A 22,063-nucleotide genomic window follows, 5' to 3' on the forward strand; every position below is an offset into this window, starting at 1 on the left:
TGTCCCCAGGTTTCACATTCACCTGACTTTTAAATTCCTCCAGAGTTGCCCTGGGCAGGCCTGTTCCAGTGCTTTATAACCATTTCAGTGAAGAAATATTTCCAAACATCCAATCTGAAACTTCCCTGTTGCAGTTTCCTTGCTTTCCTTTGTTAAATTACTGCTGACTGGACTTGTAGGACTGCAGATCCTGGAGTCTGGACTTCAGTTGTCCATTTTGTTCTTGCCAACTAAATCAATCCACACAGCTAAGCTGTGTTTTAAGCAAAAAGAAAGTTAGGTTGCTAAATTAAAATTCAAAATCTTTGTTGGTGTTTGTCTTAATTGATTTGGTGTTGTGAGGATGTAGATGAAATATGTTACAGTACTGAGTAATGATGCTCAAACTTGGAGGACAGGAAAGGTATAAAATAAGTATAACCACTGGAAAACAAAGGGCCCTGTATCATAAATGTGCAGAGAAAGTGGATGTTCTTATAAAATGCCGATTTTATTTAATAATGCTATTTGAGTATTTTAATAACTCAAGTATTTAAATAAAGAATGTTTTCCTTGTTCCCTGAAGTTTCTCATTGAAGTTTGCAATAAGTTATTCTAAGCACCAATAGCAGTATGATTAGCCTGCCATAAAATTAATTCCAACCAAAAAAAGTCCTAAGCAAATCTACTTGTAACCATGTTTTATCTTGGAAATTTTGCAAGTCCAGGTGCTGCCTAAATGATGTAGAACATCTAGAGAACTGATGTTTTTGGTACATGATTTATTTCTACCTCTCTTAGTGAGCACTGCTCAGAGTGATACAGGGCACTACCAGGTTGCAAATATAAAGAAACAAAGATGTGTTCCATTTGGCATTTCTCTGACAATAGTTTGTGTTACTTGCAGACCTGAATGGGAAGGGATATTTTTTTATAGTTTTTTTTTATTTTCCTTAGTACTTCACAGTTATTAAAAAAACCAATACATGCAACTTTTCACTTGCTTTGAATTAGATGTCTTTTGGTGCTGGGTAATTGTTGGTGTAGATGGCATATTTATTTTTCTTTGTGTGCTACATGCTTGCAGTTTGGGAAATTAAAGATGATACTTTATATAATAAATTTTGAAATTACAGTATTGTTGTTGAGAAACTCTCTGGGTGTATTGGCTTATAATGCTCTTAAACTGTGTTGATAAAGCCTATCTGTAGAATGACTAAGGGTAAGAAATACAATGATTTCTAAATTCTTTCCCTTTTCTATAAACAGGGTTATTTCCTTCTCTTTGAGTCAATGCTGGATTCTGTCATCTATGCAAAGGACAAGTACCTGACAGAGGGAGGCTCAGGTTGGTGCTCAATTCTTTTAATAAATTTAGCTCTTGGGCAAGCTGAATGAACTCAGAGATTTATAATAAGCTATGCATGGATGAGAAAGTTGCCAGTCTCTGAAAAATGTTTCCATTAGTAGGAGCTTCAAGGCATTAATTTACTCTATGGGCTATAGAAGAACATTAGATTGGGTACCAAGGTCTCAAGTTAATGGTGTTTTGAAGAATAGAGGGGGCTGTTTATTCTTAAATACAGACTAAATTTTTCCTCCCTAATTCTTTCCACACATGTAGGCATTTGTTTTCCTCTCCTGAAATCCAAGTTTCTGCGTAACAATGAACAGAGGAAAATAAGTTTTGTCCTGTGAGATGTTATCACATCTTACTGTTTGAGTAAGCTACTGTGGATTATGGAATAAGTGAATAGGGTGTTTTCCTGAGGGAGGAAGGTTGTATGGGGAGGACATAGTTTCAAGCACATTAAATAATTAATGGAATTAACACTGTTTCAGTTCAGCATATTTATACTGGTGGTAATATGCTCTTTATTTTTATGTCTAGAGGATAGGGCTGTGACAAAACAAAAGTGTTTGCTTTGAATTAGAGTTCTTTTACCCATTTAAATAGCTTAGATAGTGTCATCTTTAGCAGTGTTAAAATACCTGTAAATACTTATTCCCCATGTGATGCAATTTTGTGCACGAGTTCTGCAGGTGCTTAATTCCTTTGTCAGTATGGTATTTCATATTGACCCTTCCAATTGTAGTCATCAGTCTGGGGTTTTTTTCTTCTTTTGTGCTAACCACGCACACAGTTTCACTACGCTGATCTAATGATTGGATTAATGACTGTGTCACAGTGCTTGCTGCAGTGCTTCCCTGTGGTTGCAGTGAGCTTTTGTGTACTACAGAGTGCAGCAGGAAAAATGGGGTTTTCGCAATTGCTCACAAAGCTGAAGATACAAGCAAGAGAGGTCTTAGAATATTTACTAGCCTCTTGAGCAACATGACAGAATAAGAGATTTTTTGTTTTCAGTAATGTAGAATGGTCCAGGCACATCAGGAACACATGTGTGTGCTCTGTGTAGATGTATGCTGATAATTTCACACTGCAATGCAGTTAAATCCAGGGACATACCCTGAAATCATAGGGAATCATTTTAGGTTTAGCTATTACTTCCAGAGCCTTCTGAAAAGGGCCAAAAATTTCTGACCTCTGCTTAAACTGTATTGTTGGTAGTTTTACTCTTGGTTTGTAACTCCCAGAAATTCCTTTGAAAGATGGGGTATCCTGGTTCTGCAGTACACTCATCCTTTGGGGTCTGACAATGGTCTTGGGCCCTTCTCTGATTCTTGACAAAGCACACAGTGCTGTACAGGCACCAGTGGGATTTCCAGTTCTGTCAACATTTTAAGGTGCTTGCAGTTACTGCTCCTCTGCCAGCTTGTCCAAGCTGTGGCCTGGGTCCATGAGAAGGGTGCTCAGCAGCACAGACTCTTCTGCAGTTCAGCTGAATTGCACATCCAAATCCAGATGAGCCAGAACTAAGAGTTCACTCTGAGGTGAAGTCTTACCAGAGAAACTCCTAAATCTGCATAATTTTATCTAAAGCCACTTGGTACTATTGAGCTCAAAATCATTATTACAGAGAAAGTTCGAAAGCTGAAAAAATCAATAGTAGCAGCTGCAATTTGACCAGATCTTACAGTGATTGAGCCAGGAATAGAATCCAAATTTCCAGATATGTGTTCAGTCACTCATATCGTTATTACTTCAGTTCAGCCTATTGGCATACTGGAGTGGATTGGGCCGAAGTGTTCAAGGTAATGCATACAGTATAGAACAGCTTTATTTGGGAACATGACATTTTTGCAGCCCAAGGCCCATCTGTTTCTTCTTTAGAGCTGTTGCTCAAGTGTAGATTTTTTTCACACACTTGAATCCAGTTTGCATTGTCAAACGGTGACAAAGGTAAGGAAGGTATCATTCAAAATATGCTTTCAAAAGATAATGCTCGTTTACATCAAAATAGTGATGGTATTCACATGGAGTTATTTCTGTGTATCTGGAGGATTTGTGTCTTCTTCAGCATTCTGAAGTTTGTGAAGCATTGCTGAGGGCTGAAGGATTTCCCGTCATATCTTTCCTACCACGTGAGTTGTTCTGGTGACAGATAGGTCGTGGGCACCGAGTCGAGAAGGACACAGATGGTCAAAGCCATGAATCAGGGAGAGCTCTGAGGACTGTGTGCTTTTGTTCAATCAGCATTTTGCTCATTTCACCCATGAGAAAGAATAATTACTGAAATTATAAGACTTAATGGGAAAAAAAGTGTCAAGTCTGTCAGGATTGCACAGGAAAGTGTTACAGAAAGAGCAAAGGATTTCCAGGGAAATCAAGGGTAATGGGGAAACGGCAAATGCAATTTTATGCAGATGCTTTTAAATATGTACAAAACTCCACAGTGTTAAGATTATTTAGGTTGATATTCAGATAGTATTGCTTGCATTTTCAGTCAAATCTCAGTACAGTGTATAGGACATGGATGGGTCTGTAAATTAAGGAATCACTGTAGTCTTCTGCCTGAGCCCTGTTGGTGAAACACTGATTTTTTTTTTTTTTTGTGAAGTCATTATCCATTTTTGCTGCTATTAAATTAAAAAAATGCAGATTAAATTGGAGTGTTTTGAGTTTACATTTTCTCTTGTTCTTAAGCATATTGTATAATTGATCGTGAGTTCAACTGCTGATTTAAGGATTTGCTATAAACAAAGATTTAATAAAAACTGATTATGATCCAGTTGAAATATTTTATGCTTGATAGCATAAAAGTGATTATTGATAAGCAATAAAGTAAGTGATTAAATTCCTCTTTGGTTTACAGAATATCCCAGAAATTTGGACTAGTCAGAAGAAGAAAGTTTATTAAGTAGTTGATCACGTTTTGTTGTGGGTTTAGTTTTCATTTCTAGTGGCACTACAACACTCCTGTGTGTAGCTGGGAACTGCCAATCTTTTCATCTCTCTTCTCACCATACCACTGCATCCTATGAAACCCATTCCCATAAAAAATAATCCCACAAAGGCTCTTGCTCTTTGCTTTTGTTGTCTGTATCACAGCGTGTTTTAATTTTTGGAGCATCAGTGGTTGCTGTTGAAGGTGTGAATGCTGCGAAGTAAAGCCAAGTATTGTACATGCGCACTGTTAAACAGCAGTGGGAAAGCTTGGAGAAACAGACTTCACTTGGTGATGGCTCCAGCAACTACCTGCAGATACTCCCACCACCAGATGGTGATGTTTTGTGCTTGTGTGACAGCTGTCAGGTGTGCTGGAATCAAGTGATTTGTTTTGGACAGGACAATTTAACTGTCTTCCTGTTTGGATTCTCATCAAACTGTCTTTTGTACTGCTGAGTTAATTGTAGGCGGTTCCTGGAGACAGCTTCTACTCTGATTTCCTCAGCTGCAAAGTAAAGGCGATGATAATTTACCAATGGGACTCCAATTTAAGCTTGTTATTATTTATTTATTCTGCTTCAAACAGTCAGCAAATGAGAAGAATGTCAGTGTGCTTACTTTAATGTCCTTATAAAACAAAAAAACTTCCTTAGTTAAGGTTATTCTTTACAGCCACTATTTATAAGAATATTTTGTTTGGCCTAGAACTGTTCTCACTATATGAAAGGTCTAATTTCAATTTGCTGCCTCTATCTTCTATCTCTGTTCTGCAAGGTAGAAAATACTGCTTTTCTGACCTACCATACTATACCAATGATTTATTCATTTTGATAAACTATAATTTTAAGCAGAATGGAAGACAAAATTAATTTTACAGTTCACCAAATTTCGGGGAGAGAGAAACTTGGCTTCAGTTGTATCAACACTGTCCACTTCATGTATTAATATAAAATAAAATAAAATAGAGTGTTTTATTTGACATTTTGCTCTGAAATCAGGTCTAGAATTCAATGTATATAGCTTTAAAACTCTGAAGAACAAAACATGGGACTTTCTTTTTGAAAAGAAACCTAACTAAATATAAATTGAGCTTCTGTTACTATTTGCTAGGGTTATAGACAGCCATGTACATATCAGCTGTTCTTTGTGGGTTTTCCAGTCATTTAAGTTTGTCAAGAGATTGACTGATTTGTTGGCAGCTGTTAAAAAGGCAAATGTCAGCCTTCCACTACTATTTGTAAAAGCTGTAAATAGTTACTTGTTCTGAAGATATGCTTGGGAGAAGGAAAAGTGCAAATGTGAAAATAGTGTAAAATGATAGCTTCATCCTGAAAGTGGGAGGGAAGGTATGCATGAGGATCTCTTCTGTTGGGCCACTTCTTCTCTTCAGATGCAGACAGAAAGTGGTTATTTCCAGAACCCAGAAATAATTTTTTAGGTTATAAGGTAGGAATCAGCCAGAGCTGATAGCAAACAGGAATAAAACTCTTGAGTAAGAATATATGCTCTTTTCTGAAAATAAGGCCTTTTCACAGAGGCTTCTTGTTTTTGAAAAGTCCTCACCTGAATTTCTGTTTGGGTGTCTGCAGTTATGAAATATGTTTTAGGTTAGTCTTTTTATAGAAGCTGGAATAGGCTGTTCCGAATTATTTTCTTCAGACATCAAGTTTCCAATCATTTCCTAGTAGTGGGATTCAACTACAAGGTATATTGTTATGAATAGGATATACCAGAGTAGTGTGTGAAAATTATTTTTTTATGTCTAGTCTCTTCTGTGGGAAGAATAGGACTCTAGAAAGTAAAGTACCAGAAAGTGTCTTGTCTAAGAGCTAAAAAAAATTCTTTTTAAAATTCTTTTGAGATGTTAATCACTTTTAGACAAAAGAGTAAAAAGTCCTCTGTGTGTGTAAAATAAAATTTCACTACTCTGTTTCTGTTGTTACAGTTTATCCTGACTTGTGCACCATCAGTCTGGTAGCTGTTGGGGATATGAATAAACACATGGACAAGCTGCTTTTCTGGGAAGATGTGTACGGCTTTGACATGTCCTGTATGAAGAAAGCTGTCATTCCAGAGGCTCTTGTGGAGGTGTTGGATCCAAACACACTGATATCTACAGCCAGTGTCATTAAGGTACCATATTACTCAGTGCTTAGGAGCCAGATGAGAAGTTTCCTTAGTTTATGGAGGAGGGGCAAAAATTCACATGGCACACACAAACGTTGGCATTTTTGAAATTATGAAAGTGCATTAAGGTTCTTGCTGTTATGACTGAAAGGCTTGTATTAATTGCTTTTTTTAACAACTTTGAGCTTTTAGTAAGGTAATATCTCCATATTTCGACTGTTCTGTTCTATGATTTCTTCTATCTAAAGCCAAATTTACTTTGGCAGTGCTCTGTAGGTAACAGTGCATGCATGTCCCTTTCTAATTCATGCTGTCATGAGCAGGCAGTGTCCAGCTCAGATGTAGGGGCTTATCAAATTCTGTCATTGTACAGCATGTAGCATAACTGTTTTGCTGAATGGCTTTATACTCATTTGTTCTTGTTTAGCCATCGTGGTTTTTAAAATAACTTAAAATCAATGCATGTGCTTGTTGGCTGGAGTTACAGTACAAAGTAGTAAAATTAATGAGTTGGGGAACAGTGGCATTATAGGTAAATAGGTTTTAATCAATAGCTATCCCACAGAACAAATGGATAATATTTTGTAGGGAAAGTTTAAAAATGTTCCCATTTATCATTATGATTATTACAGAAGGTACTTTGGTGTGTTTGCTCTCATCAGGTGCTACTTGTTCTATATAATTCGTATTGTAACTTTTCAGGAAGGAAAACATTCCCTAAAGAAAGACAAGGCAGCATGAAAAAATCATAGAGGGCTTTGGGTTAAAGATCATCCAGTTCCAACTGTCTGCTCTGGGCAGGGACACCTTTCTCTATCTCAGATTGCACAGGCCTCCCTCCAATCCAGCCTTGAATAATTCCAGGAGTGGGCCAGCCGCAGCTTCCCTGGGCAGCTTGTGCCAGGGTTTCACCAACCTTTAGTCAAGAATTTCTTCCTAATATCAAATCTAAATCCTAATACCAATTTAAAAGATCTTCTGTCTTTTAGTTTGAATCAATTCCCCCTTGCTGCTTCATTCTCTTTGAAAAAGTCTCTCTCCATCTTTCTTGTAGGCTCCGTTCAGGTACTGGAAGCCACAGTTAGGTCACCCCAAAGCCTTCTCTTTTCCAGGCTAACCAGTCCCAATTCTCTCAGCCTTTCTTTACAGGAGAGGTGCTGCATTATCTTGGTGGCCTCCTCTGGACTCACTCCAACAGCTCCATGTCCCTCTTTAGCTGAGGACCCCAGAGCTGGATGCAGAAATCCTGCATCCAGAGAGGAGGGAAGAATAACCTCATGTACCAACAGAGACTGGGGGCCTCCTAATTGCAAAGCAGCATTGTGGAGAGGAATTTGGGAGTTCAGGTTGACACCAAGCTAAACATGAGCCCATGACACACACCCATAGTGGCAGAGGCAGCCAACAGCCTCCTCGGCTGCATTAGGAAGAGGATTTATCACCAGCAGCTCAAGAAAGATGAATCTTCTCTTGCACCCTAGGGAATTAGCTGTACTCCGGGGAGATGACTTCTGGGTTGCTGTGTCCGATCTTAGGTTCTCCAGTGAAGGAGTGAGATGACTGTCCTGGAGTGTGTCCAGTGAAAGACTGCAAAGGGGATTTTCCAAAGGTCTCTTTCAACCTCAGTTATTCTGTGGTGGATGCAAAGCCAATCTAGCAAGTCAAACCCCCCCCCCCAGTTTTAACCTGTACCAGTTTGATAATGTAGTTTACCATGTGACAACATGAACAAGGAGTAAAATAGGTAAAGATGCCTGTGAAAGCTGCTTATTCTCAAGAAGGGGCCACTGTCATGAAGAAGAAACTTTCCTTAACAGAATGAGCTACTATGTATAGTTCCATACCACCTCTACTCAAAGTGTCTGTTTATTTGGGCATGTGAGGAAGAGGAGTTTCAGGTGTTTTGTCCCATGGGGTTAGGTAGTTTTTCAGTCTCTTCCCATTTTTAGGAAAGCTGAAATAGTATTGCTTTATAAAAGTTGTCTCATACCTTTGTCTAAAGGGAGATCTTAATTGACATTCCTCACTGTTACTGGTTTTTTTATTACTGTTTTTGACAGCATATCGACTGTAATACTGCATCCTCTCCAGACTTGGAGTTCTCTTCTGTTTTCACCCTGAGCATTACAGTGAGCACACAGTGTACGGTAAGACAATTTCAGTTTCTTCATACATGGCTGGTATCGCATTGGACTAAGAAACAATCCATTAATTATCCTTCACTTGTCATCAGTCCTTGCCTTGAAACATTCATTCCTGCAGTACAGAGGTGTCAAATGAACTCTTCCTATAAAGAGAGATGAATGTAAAAGTCCAGTAATGGTGTTATGGGGTAATACAGGTAGATGAGGAAAGGAAAGAGTATGGAGCCTTTGCACTGGGATCTCTGTGGTTTTTTCTCTAGCCATTTTCTGAAATACAAGAAAGTCGTGTTAGCTTGTGTAAGTAATTCATTGAGGTTTCAAACAATACATTATAAGCAAGGGCAAGATGGCCTAATTTTCACAGTAATGTCAGTAATTTGCTTTTATATTCAATACAAATTATAAGTGCTTTCTACCAATTTATTAAAACACTGTCATCAAATTTGACAAAAGAACATTATGAACTGAAATCAGTAGCAAAAACTGAAATTTTTGCCCTCTGGAGTATTGTGAAACTTCTGGGAGTTTCATGCTTAAGTCACATTACAAAATCAAGTGTAAAGGGGTGATTTTTAGCTTTCTTCTAATATTCAGATTAATCTTGCTGCAGCTGGTTTATTGGGGTTTTGCACAAGTATACAAAGAAGAGCTGCAGGCTTCCTCTGACATAGACACAAAGAATATGTTTCTGTATGTTGTAAACTGCTTAGGCTGATGACAAAATCTTGGATGCCTGCGTCAGGCAATGTAATTCCTGGTTTGGATGTTGGTTCATGCTTCTGCATTTGCCAATGTTTTTGCAGAGTGTCTTGGTTTGAAAGGACAGGTGTCTGCCAGTAAGGGCAGAAGTTTCCCTTTGGAATAGAGACTTTGGTTCCACTCCCCTCTCTTAAGTATTATGATTGTTTGAATTAAGGACTCTGAGGCAGAGATAAGGGGGGTGGGAATAACAGCTCTTTTACTAATATATTTAACTATACAAACAGAAAACAATAACAGTTAAAATTGCTAACAGAATGAAATAGGTAATTCGTTGTCAGTCTCTTTAGATGCAAGCACGCTGTCTCTGTGCTTAGTCCAGAGCCCGGATCTGCCAAAAAGGCAAGCGGGAAACGGAGGCAGGAAGGACGGGGGAGGGCCGGCAGCGGCCACGCCGGTCCCGGGCGGGAACGGGCTGCAGCGGCGGCTCCTCGCTCACCGTGTGTGTCCGGGTGATCAGCTGTGTCCGCAGAGGCAGGAGGCTGGAACGGGGCAGATGCAGGGCAGGTGATCACAGAGGGTCTGGCTCTGCTGTGCTCAGCCGCGTGGCTGAACGATTTCAGGCGTCCTCCTCCCAGCTCGCCGGAAACGCGAGTGCCCTCCCGGAAGCCTTAGAGGCCCCTCCGGGGCCGTCCCCACCCACCCCTTTGTTTGGACCCATCAGGGACTTTGGGTGTAACCCGGCCAGCTCCATTGGCATGATAATGGGAAAAATTCTTTCAATTGACACAGTAACAGAAAAACACTTAACCCCCAACATTATCTGCCCCGAATTTTTCCATGCCATCATGCTACATCATATTGAAACCTTTAAATCATATACATACATGTAGTTACAAGCACAGTATTATATATAGTTTACCCTAGAACAAGGTCCCCTTGGGGTATGCATCGGGTCTTTCTATTCTTTTGCATCACTCACCAAGTGCAACCTGGTCCTTGAGCGAAAACCACCCCACGAACAGGATTGTCTTTGCTGGAAGCAGAGTTCACCCAGACAGTTTTCCCTAACATGCCTTTCAGGTGTACCACTGGAACCTTATCTCTATCTGCTGCTTTTAAGGGCTTTGACTGGGCAGGGCCTGCTCGGTTAGTGGAACCTCGGGTATTCACTAACCATGTGGCCTTTGGTAGATTGACCTCCCAGTTTTTGAAAGTCCCCCCACTAAGTGCCTTTAAGGTGGTTTTAAGCAGACTATTGCACCATTCGACTTTCCCAGCCGCTGGTGCATGGTAGGGAATATGGTACACCCACTCGATGCCATGTTCTTTAGCCCAGGTGTTTATAAGGCTATTTTTGAAATGAGTCCCATTGTTTGACTCAACTCTTTCAGGGGTACCATGTCTCCAGAGGACTTGTTTTTTTAGGCCCAGGATGGTGTTCCGAGCAGTGGCGTGGGGCACAGCGTAGGTCTCCAACCATGCGGTGGTGGCTTCCACCATGGTCAGCACGTAGCGCTTGCCCTGGTGGGTTTGAGGCAGTGTGATATAGTCAATCTGCCAGGCCTCTCTGTACTTATATTTGGACCATCGCCCCCTATACCAGAGGGGCTTCACCCACTTGGCCTGTTTGATGGCAGCGCACGTGTTACTGTCATGAATAACCTGAGAGATGCTGTCCATGGTTAAATTCACCCCTCGGTCTCGTGCCCACTTATAGGTGGCGTCTCTGCCCTGATGGCCTGAGGCATCGTGGGCCCATCGAGCCAGGAACAATTCTCCCTTGTGTTTTCAATTTAAGTCTATCTTTGAGACCTCTATTTGTGCAGCTTGATTTACTTGCTCGTTGTGCCTGTGTTCTTCATTAGCCCTACTCTTGGGAACATGGGCATTCACATGACGGACTTTTACGGGGAGCTTTTTTACCCGAGTGGCAATGTTTTTTCACTCATCAGCAGCCCAGATTGGTTTTCCTCTACGTTGCCAGTCAGCCTTTTTCCACTTTTCTAGCTAACTCCACAGAGCATTGGCTACCATCCACGAATCAGTGTAAAGGTAGAGCTTTGGCCATTTCTCTCTCTCAGCAATGTCCAAGGCCAGCTGAACAGCTTTGAGTTCAGCAAGTTGACTCGATCCACCTTCTCCTTCGGTAGCTTGTGCAACCTGTCGTGTGGGGCTCCATACGGCAGCTTTCCACTTCTGGTTCATCCCCACAATGCGGCAGGAACCGTCGGTGAAAAGGGCGTAGCGTGTTTCATTTGCTGGCAGCTGGTTGTACGGTGGAGCTTCTTCAGCCTGGGTCACTTGCTTCTGCTCCTCTTTATCAGCGAGACCAAAATCTTCACCTTCTGGCCAGTTCGTAATTATCTCCAAAATCCCAGGGCGATTTGGGTTGCCAATACGGGCGCGCTGCGTGATGAGGGCAATCCACTTGCTCCATGTGGCGTCGGTGGCATGGTGAGTAGAGGGAACCTTTCCTTTGAATATCCACCCCAGCACTGGCAGTCGGGGTGCCAGGAGAAGTTGTGCTTCTGTGCCAATCACTTCTGAGGCAGCTCGAACTCCCTCATAGGCAGCCAAGATTTTTTTTTTTTTGTGGGAGTGTAGTTGGCTTCAGATCCTTTGTAGCTTCTGCTTTAGAATCCCAAGGGTCGGCCTCTGGTCTCACCAGGCACCTTCTGCCAAAGGCTCCAGGACAGACTATGGTTCCCAGCTGCAGAGTAGAGCACATTTTTTACCTCTGGTCCTGTCTTGACTGGGCCAAGGGCCACTGCATGAGCAATTTCCTGTTTGATTTGGGCAAAGGCTTGCTGTTGTTTAGGGCCCTAATGGAAGTTGTTCTTCTTGCGAGTGACCTGGTAGAGAGGGCTCACAATCTGGCTGTACTCAGGGACGTGCATTCTTCAAAAGCCGATAGCACCTAGAAAAGCTTGTGTCTCCTTCTTGCTTGTTGGTGGGGACATTGCAGTGATCTTATTGATGACCTCAGTGGGGATCTGGTGCCGTCCATCCTGCCACTTCACTCCCAGGAACTGAATCTTTCGGGCAGGTCTTTTGACTTTGCTCTTTTTAATGGCGAAACCGGCTCCCAGCAAAATTTGGATGATCTTTCTTTTCTTAAACACCTCTATTGCTGTGTTCCCCCACACAATGATGTCATCGATGTACTGCAAATGTTCTGGAGCCTCACCCCTCTCCAGTGCAGCCTGGATCAGTCCGTGGCAGATGGTGGGGCCGTGCTTCCACCCCTGGGGCAGTCGGTTCCAGGTGTACTGCACGCCCCCTCCAGGTGAAAGCAAACTGAGGCCTACACTCTGATGCCAAAGGAATGGAGAAGAATGCATTTGCAATGTTAATGGTGGCATACCACCTTGCTGCCTTGGACTCCAGCTCGTACTGGAGTTCCAGCATGTCCGGCACGGCAGCGCTCAGCGGTGGAGTCACTTCATTTAATGCCCGATAATCCACAGTCAGTCTTCATTCTCCATCAGATTTCTGCACAGGCCAGATAGGACTGTTGAAGGGTGAGTGGCTCTTGCTGACCACTCCTTGGCCTTCTAGATCATGGATTATTTTGTGGATGGGGATCACAGCATCTCGATTTGTCCGGTACTGCCGGCGGTGCACTGTCATGGTGGCAATTGGCACCTGTTGCTCTGTCACTTTCAGGAGTCCTACTGCAGAGGGGTTTTCTGTCAGTCCAGGCAAGGTGTTCAACTGCTTAATGCTCTCTGTCTCTACAGTAGCTATTTTAAAAGCCCACCTGAACTCCTTTGGGTCTTTGTAGTAGCCGTTCCTGAGGAAGTCTATGCCTAGAATGCACGGTGCCCCTGGGCCAGTTACAATTGGATGTTTCTGCCACCCCTTCCCTGTCAGGCTAATCTCAGCTTCCAGCAAAGTGAATTCCTGTGATCCCCCCGTCACCCCAACAATGGAAACAGGTACCTTCCCCACATGTTCTGATGGTATCAGGGTGCATTGTGAACCAGTATCAACTAACACTTTATGTTTCTGTGACTTTGACGTGCCAGGCCATCGCACCCACACTATCCAATAGATCCTGTCATCTCATGCTTCTCCCTGGCTAGAGGCAGGGCCCCTCTAGCCCTGCTTATTATTTTTTTCCTGGGCATACATAGTGGAGGTTCCTTCCAGGGGATCTGACAGAACATCCTCCTTGCTGTAATACCCTGCACCTTGCTTGTGGGAGGTTGAGGCTACCTTCATTTTAGTGCGGCTCCCTCGGTTAGCATTTCCCTCCCTGAGCTGACGCACCCGTGCTGCCAGGACAGAAGTGGGTTTCCCATCCCATTTTCCCATGTCTTCCTCATGGTCTTGCAGGAAAAACTACAGGTCAGCTCGTGAGGTGTACCCTCTCTCCCTAGCTGGGGGACGTGAAGCTCTGACTTGGGGGCCTGTGACTCGTACTGGTGCTACGCTGATCTTCCTTACCTCCTCAATTCTTTCTATCATCTCCTCCCTCATATCCCTCATCCTATCTTCGACCTGTTGGAGGTCCCTGGCCACGGCAGAGACATTAGCCTGCATTGGGCCATTTATTATGCTTTTAAAATTTTTGAGTTTGTTGGCAACAGAACACACTGTCTTTGGACTGTTATCGGCATTAATCATTGCTATGTAGGTGGTATATTGAGATGGACCCAAGGTTGCCAGATTCCATAACATCTGCCCTGTGCACTTGACCTTGTCAGGGTCATTGTCATGCTGTCCATCCCTCTCAAAGAGTACCTCTAATTCTGCTGTTTCTTTCAGCTGCTGGATCCCTTTCTTAAGGGTCTTCTAGCGCATCTTACGGTGGTGCTCCTGCATTCTCTCTCTGTGTACAAACTTCTCTCTCACACTCATTAAAAGCCGGTCCCAGAGGGAAAGGAGGCCTTGCTCCCTTACGAATATCTGGTTCACACCTGAATTCTGGGCCAAGGATCCCAAATTCCTGGCCTCGGTTCCATCCAGTTGTACACCTCTTCCCGTAAGGTCCCAGACCCGGAGTAACCAAGTTGTAAAAGGCTCACGGCCCCGCCGAGCAATGTCTTTACGCAGGTTACGGAGACTATCGTATGAGAGGGACTCGGTGACAATTTCAACTTCTGGCTCCCTTGCTGGTTGTGAGGACCTTCCTTGCTGATCCCCATTATCTAAGTGCCTCGTTTTAATCTTAGATTTCTTAGTTTTCACAGGAGCAACTGCTGCTGGCTGTGGCTGCTCCTGTGATCCAGCTGGAACTTGGACAGATACAACATCTACGGGTTCCACTGCAGCACCATCTGACTTTCCCTCTTTAGGGCAGGGTTTCTCAGCAGCTGGAGAAAAATACTCCTTCATTATCTGGCTATGCTCCTTTAACATCTGACTCTGCTCTTTCAGCATTTGGCCTATATCCTTTACTAGGGCCCCACCCACTCTGGGTGGCTCATGTCTGCGGTGGGCTGTGGGGCAGCATCAGGCTCTGGGGCAGCATCCCTAGTCCCTGGGCAGGCTCTGGGGCAGCATCCCTAGTCCCTGGGGCAGAGGCAGGTTCTGGGGCAACATCCCTAGTCCCTGGGGCAGGTATCAGAGTTGTTGTCCAAGCCAATATTTCCTTGTTTCTGAATGCTAAGTAGAACAAGCCTACTAGCAATACCAGCCACTGTATAATAACACTGGCAATTGAAACAGATCTGAAATCCTTGAGAACCAGTGGGGTAGCCTCAAAAAACTGGGTGATGGGTTGGGAGAAAATTTCCCTTGCACTCGTTATCTCACAGTAAGTACCATTACTGAAATAGCCCCAGAAACACGCAGTTAGAGTACGATAGCTCCGGATCCATGCAACCGCTTCCCAGAAAAAATTAAAAACCCATGAATTCCTGACATAATCAATCCACCAAACCAATCGGACAATAGCCACAGCAACCTTGGTGAGGGGGCCCAAATTTAAAAAAGGGCTTGCAAATGAGAGGGAGGTGGCTGTGACTACATGGAATACAAACCAGATTAAACGAGACAACATATTGCCAGTTAAGAGAGCTGTTATTCCTGTGTTAACTCTCAACTCAGTGCCCTCTGCCCCACGTTGGGCGCCAAAATTTGTCTTGGTTTGAAAGGACAGGTGTCTGCCAGTAAGGGCAGAAGTTTCCCTTTGGAATAGAGACTTTGGTTCCACTCCCCTCTCTCAAGTATTATGATTGTTTGAATCAAGGACTCCGAGGCAGAGATAAGGGGGGTGGGAATAACAGCTCTTTTACTAATATATCTAACTATACAAAATTGCTAACAGAACGAAATAGGTAACTCGTTGTCAGTCTCTTTAGATGCAAGCACGCTGTCTCTGTGCTTAGTCCAGAGCCCGGATCTGCCAAAAAGGCAAGCGGGAAACGGAGGCAGGAAGGACGGGGAAGGGCCGGCAGCGGCCACACCGGTCCCGGGCGGGAATGGCTGCAGCGGCGGCTCCTCGCTCACCGTGTGTGTCCGGGGGATTAGCTGTGTCCACAGAGGCAGGAGGCTGGAATGGGGCAGATGCAGGGCAGGTGATCACGGAGGGTCTGGCTCTCTTGTGCTCGGCCGCGTGGCTGAACAATTTCAGGCGTCCTCCTCTCAGCTCGCCGGAAACGCGAGTGCCCTCCCGGAAGCCTCAGAGGCCCTTCCAGCCGTCCCCACCCACCCCTTTGTTTGGACCCATCAGGGACTTTGGGTGTAACCCGGCCAGCTCCATTGGCATGATAATGGGAAAAATTCTTTCAATTGACACAGTAACAGAAAAACACTCAACCCCCAACACAGAGTAACAGTCTGCATAAGAGTCTGTTGGTGTCAAAAAGTGAAATTTTCCCATATACATAGTTTAAATAATAATTTTTAATAAATTATGTGTACATAATTTATTAATGTGTACGACTACTTCATATTTATTTATCAATTATCACCAATTAGGTAAATACACATTAACATTTTTGGGTTTATTAAATGGAAATCTGTATGTTTTACTGTGCGTTCAAATTAAACCCCTCCTATTTCAAGGTATCACAGGATAATTCTTGTTGCCTCAGGGCAGGGTCAGGTTTGATTTGAGATCAAGGTCCACTGCAGCCCTGGTTTAATTTTCTTAATATAGCTACATTTGAATAACTGATTAAACAGAAATGTTTACAAAATGTTGGTCATCTTTCTGATGTTTGGGTAAAGTAAAATAGGTTATTTTATAAACATTATTTTCCCCACCACTAGGATCTTACAAAAACTTCATTTTGGTTGTATGATTCAGTGGCATCGCTGGCATATAAATCAAGATGTATACCTGCATTTTATGACTTCCAAGGAGGGAAGTGGGGGAAGAGCGGTGTTTCTGAAATTTTGCAGCGAAGGCAAGTTCTAAAAAATGATCAGAATGTTGTAAAGTATTTTGCGCTTCATCATTTAGGTTTATTGACACTTTGAGTGAAATTTCCACAGTTTCTATGATGGATTGTGGAAGTTTAGTTGAGGGTTGGCAGTTCATCCATCATATCAGCCAGCCTAACCTTGCAGTAAATGAACAGTAAAAGTCCATTACTTATGTTGAAATTTTTGAAGAGATGCTTTAAGATTGCAGTTTGTCCTTTGAAAATAAATTCAATTTTTCTTGTTTGCATGTGTTTTTGTTGTTCTACTGGTTTTCCACTTTCTGCACCAAAAGAGAAAATTGCCTACATTTCCCAAAATTGTAGGGTTTTGTACTTGTCTCTTAGGATATTTCAGGAGGTTTTAAAAATATGAACATTTAAAAATATCTTTGCTTTATTTGCAAAAAATAGTCCAGAAAAGTAGCAGTTTGGAAATCTATCTTCATATGCTTGTATTTCATTTCAAAGCAGCTTTTCTCAGCCATAGAAGTGTGGAAGCAGATTTGGTTGTCTTATTCCTGGTGTTGCCATCAACTTTGCTGATAGCAGAACAGTGTTACCATCAGGACTGTCTCTGTTGAATAATCTGTGCTTAGAAACCAGGCAACTGAAAAATGTAGGGACACATATTTCTGTTACTTGTTCTGGGGATCTTCTTGCAGACCAGCTCCTGTTTTACAGTGTCCTTGGCTGTGGGGGATGGATTTCCATGCTCCCTCCCAGGGCACTGTGTGCATGCAGAGTAGTGTGAGGCAGACATTCCTACACTAAAGTGTGTCGGCAGCATGGAATGAATGCACACATGGATGGCTGCTGTTGCTGAGCTTGGGAAGTAATTTAGCAAGTAGTTAGAGAAAAGGGCTGTGGCCTCTTCTGGTTGGAGTGTGCAATGTAATGTTGAGGAGCTAAACTCTTAGCTGGCATCTCTAGAAGTAACAAGCGTATCAGAGTCTGCTGCTTCCTCCCATCATCCTCTTTCCCTGTCTGTGCTAACAGGACAGGACGCTGGAAAAGCTGACAGGAGTCAGAACCATAATTGCAGTTTTTGGCCAACTCATTACCACATTTGCTCTGGTTATGGATTGGAACACCCCAGGATCCCTCAGGCAGAATAGACTGAACTTCATGGTTCTGTGGCAAAATCATAGAATGCTTTGACTTGGAGGGGACCCTAAAGATCACTTAGTTCCAACCCCCTGCCATGCCCAGGGATTCCACCCCTTAAATCAGGTTGCTCCAAGCACCACACAGCCTGACCTTGAACATTCAACAGGAATGGGGCATCCACAGCTGCTCTGGGGATCCTGTTCCAGGTCCTTACTATCTTCACAGTAAGAATTTCTCCTAATAACTAATCTGAATGTCTCCTCTTTTAGTTTAAAACCATTCCCCCTTGTCATATCACTATCTGCCCATGTAAAAACAATGTTAAATTGCTCTAAAATCTGTCCTTAGTTTTTCCTCAGCTGACTGTTTTTTGGGTTTGGATGAATGTACTAAGGACATTCATGCCCAGCCATCATGGTGAGCTTGTGTTAAATAGAAAAGCTGTGCAGTTCACAAAACTAAGAGGATAGCATTGGCGCATCTGATTTGTTCATCCTTCCACCTATTTGAAACTACTCTCCTACATTTATGTGGCCAAAAAACCCCCTAGCAGATTGCTAGGTCGTGCTCATAAGAGGTGAGCCTCATGTCTTACTATAGGTGCATCTTGAGTGTATTGTAGGTGCTCCTGTAATATTTGAGTCATAGCCTTAAAAAATTATTAAGGCTCTAAATATTTTTTTTTCTCCCAGATATTCATGAAATTAAATAAGTCTTCAACAAAAATTGTAATACACAGAAGAAGTACAAAATGATGGAGCAAAAATAAACATTTTCAATATGACCCTTTATGTACTGGTTAGTCTTGTAGAAGTCCTGAGACAGGGTGGGGATGTTAAGGCTTTTTTTCTCAGAATATATTGCTTCTGTTAATTTTTCCTTCATTCCTCACATGCTTTGCCACAAAGAAGCATTTCCTAGCATTAATTTTATATATCATTATTTTAGCTTTCAAAGATTGAAGATTTCAAAGCATGAAATGCTTGCATGGAATCATTATATAAAATGGTTCCAAAGTACTTTTATTGCAAGTTGACTTTATTTCAGTCCTACAAAGATAATAGCAAAAAAAAAAAAATTAGCCTGCAGAACTGCATTTTCCTAATAAAGAGCTAGGGTTTGTCACTGCTGATTTTAATGAGACATCTGGCAAATACCAGTTAGTAGATGCTGCTAGAAAAATACTCCATTAACTGTATTCTAAGTTGATCACTGTGTGAGCTTTTGAGATAAAATATAATGGTGATTACCCTTAGTATAGAAATCAATTGACAAACTTTCTCTTTTGTTTGCAAGCATTTCCCCTGTGAGTCCATCAGGGTTGATCTTTCCTAGCTGAATAACAATATCCCTTGAGAGGAAAATGGCAGTATCTCTTCATTGCTCCCAGGAGATCTTGTCAAAGAGCAGGGGATGTGCATAAAAAGTGGGAGGGAGGAAGGGGGTGAAAGAAGGATAATGAACTAGAGGACGTGACTGATGTATTAAAGCTTTCAGGAGGAAAAAAGGAGATTGAGTCAAATAGAGAAAAAATCTTTGCTTGTTAAAATTTTTTAGATGTTGGGCAGTTTCATTTCTTAATATCTGGTCTTCCACTTGGAAGCCAACAAGAAGTATTACTATATGAATCTTTGGTTCTAACCTTAGGTGAAAATTTAAATTTTTATGCTAGAAGTTGGAAATCTGGTTTGGGTACCATAGTTAAACCTATAATGAACGCTTTATTTCTGAGTAAAGGAAATATTGCTCTACTATGTTACAAAGCAGGTTTTGTCCCTCTCATCTGTTTACTTATCTCTAGCCTCCTCTGCAGTGATGTCCAGATTATTCTTTAAAACACAAAATTGCTGGGTTTTAATTGCCAGGGTTTTTTTGGTTGTTTTTTTTTTTTTTTTTTCCCTGCAATAAAAACACAGCAACTCTGATGCATGGATGACAAACATTCCATCTCCATGCCTGGATAAACTCCATCAAAAGCACATTATCTCCCACTTCTGTGGCCAGCTGTCTAATTGTATTTGTTGTAGCCACTCACTGTTGGAACATGATACTAGTGAAGAGCAAGAATGATAAATTACTCACTGTAGGTGATCGTGATGATGATAATTTTTAATTTCCTTGTTCCTATGTGAATTGGTAAGGCTGCCTTTTTCTCATAAGGGAACAGTCTCATTTGTTTTGTCCTGTTAAAATGCTGCATTTACAGTCAGCCATTTTCTTTAGGAAAAAGGCCTTAGTATTCAGATACATATAATTTAATTAAAATTTAGACTTCTTGCATTTCAGCTATAGGCTCTGAATGGAAGAGTTTAAATAGTGTATACTAATACTCATTTATTATATGTAAAAGCTTTTTGTGCTTTTATTATATTTGGTACATGTTACATGATTAAATGGGGAGAAAAATAGTCTTGAAATTATTTAGCAAGGAGGGAGGAAAAACAGTTTGAAGACAAGTGAATCTTACTGGGAGGACCTGCTTAGTTTACAGGCTTTTCATATGTTTGCATGGACACCTTACAAACCCTCAGTAATGGATGAAAACTTTAAGCTACATGAACTCTTCATCAAAATGAGAAGTCGACAAAACTGGGTAGGAGTTTGTGGCTGCTATTTTAATTTAATTTAATATTTAATTAATATTTAATATTTAATTTGATATTATTATTCTTAGTTGAGGGAACTCTTTATTGACCTTTGTAGGACATTGCTCTGCAGTCTCAGTAACGTTTATCTATTAATGTATATCTAATCCTTAATGTTTCCTTCATTCCTTATTTGGCCCCCTTAATTCCCTGGGTAAATATATTTGCTTTGTTTTGGGGTTGGAGTTCTAGTCCTCATACCTTGACTTTTCTCCTGGCACATAATTTGAGAACAGAAAGAATATTATTTAGTAATATTTCCTAAAATTTACTGTCCTTTGAGGCTCGAGTGTGTGTCAGGCTGGAGTTGTAGTTATTTATTACCAGCTTAGAAGTCTTTTTTTTTTGTTTTCCTCTTTCATGGTATTCAGAAGACTGGCACTTGAAAGATTTTTCCAGAGAAGATTTAAATTCTTACAGATTAGTTGTAGGTGAAGTTGTAAATAAGCTGCCAAAGGTGTAGCAAAAGGATGAGAGAAATTGCAGTTGAAGAAATAACAGCTATCATTATGCTTAAAAAAATTTAAGAGAAGAAGAATCCAAGGCAGTAGTTTTAAAGCATAATTTAGAATTTATGGGGAAGTTATTTGCTTGCTCCTTTTTTTTAGTTTGACTTCTTAAAAAAAGATGTCACCTTTAATGAAATTCTGGCCAGCCCTATATTTCATTTTAATATGCATGTGTTTGTGATTGCTTCTAGTCTGCTGCTTGTGATATTTTTTTTCTTATATTTTGCTGCATATAATAAATTACACAAGAGGGGAGGACCGAATCTTCCTTCAAGTTGTAGACCTTGGAAATCGCTTTCTTTGTAGTGTTGCATATTTGATAGATGCTTGTGATAATTATAGCTACTCCAATTTGGGATAGTGTCCAAAAGTGAAATGAAGGGAAAATATTTTGAACTTTACTTTTACAGAAGTGTTTCTCTGAAGAGCACTTAAACATAAAAGATGTATGGTAGTGCATTTCAGCATGAAACACCAACAAGTTACAAAAAGAAAGAAGGGAAGGTGTAAGCTCCTTAAAAGAAGATAGTAAACAAGCCCACAATATTATAGCTAGTTTTTTATTACCAAGTATTTCAACTTCAATTTTGTCAGTTTTTAGATTTGTGAGATCTTGTTTTTAAATGCACAGGACTAGTGATTGTACATAAAATTGAAGAAAGCATCATCTGCGTGCACTTTGCTTCTACATTTTTTCCTTTTTCCCTATACAGCAATGTGGGGTACCAGATAATTTCTGAAGTGATGCAGTGCTTACACTAATACAGCTTGAGAGTGGTGGTGGCTGTTTTGATTTAGGGTTTTTTGGAGTGTGTTGAAACAGACCTGTGTAATGCTGTCAGAGACTTTAGTTTTTAAGAGCTCTGTCAAGGAAGACTCAACCATTGGCTCAGTTGGTCAGAGCATGGTGCTCATAATGCCATGGTTGAGGGATCAATCCCATATGGGCCGTGAACTCAGTGATCCTTATATGTTTGCAACCCAGAATATTCTGTGACTTTCACTGCTTCATGTAAAGGCAAAGATTCTAATGGTTTACATCAAACCTTTTTTTGCAAAACACAGAGAGGACAAATAATTAGAACTGTGTTGTGTCTTTATATCCTTCAGTACTTTTCCAGAGGCGTACATAGAATTCTTTAGATTGGCAAAGACCTTCAAGATCATTGAGTCCAACCTCTAATCC

General features: G+C 41.4%; 1 protein-coding gene across 1 annotated transcript in view; it reads left to right on the plus strand.

Annotated features, from left to right (window-relative positions):
- Positions 1-22,063, plus strand: part of PRMT3 (protein arginine methyltransferase 3) — a 62,329-nt gene that overhangs the window by 25,341 nt on the left and 14,925 nt on the right. The window contains exons 10-12 of the mRNA XM_079308481.1: positions 1,249-1,327; positions 6,213-6,400; positions 8,455-8,541. Of these exons, the coding sequence (XP_079164607.1) occupies positions 1,249-1,327; positions 6,213-6,400; positions 8,455-8,541 (354 nt within the window). The remainder of the gene's footprint in view (positions 1-1,248; positions 1,328-6,212; positions 6,401-8,454; positions 8,542-22,063) is intronic.

This window comes from Erithacus rubecula, assembly GCF_903797595.1.
Source record: "Erithacus rubecula genome assembly, chromosome: 6".
Classification (NCBI taxonomy): domain Eukaryota; kingdom Metazoa; phylum Chordata; class Aves; order Passeriformes; family Muscicapidae; genus Erithacus; species Erithacus rubecula.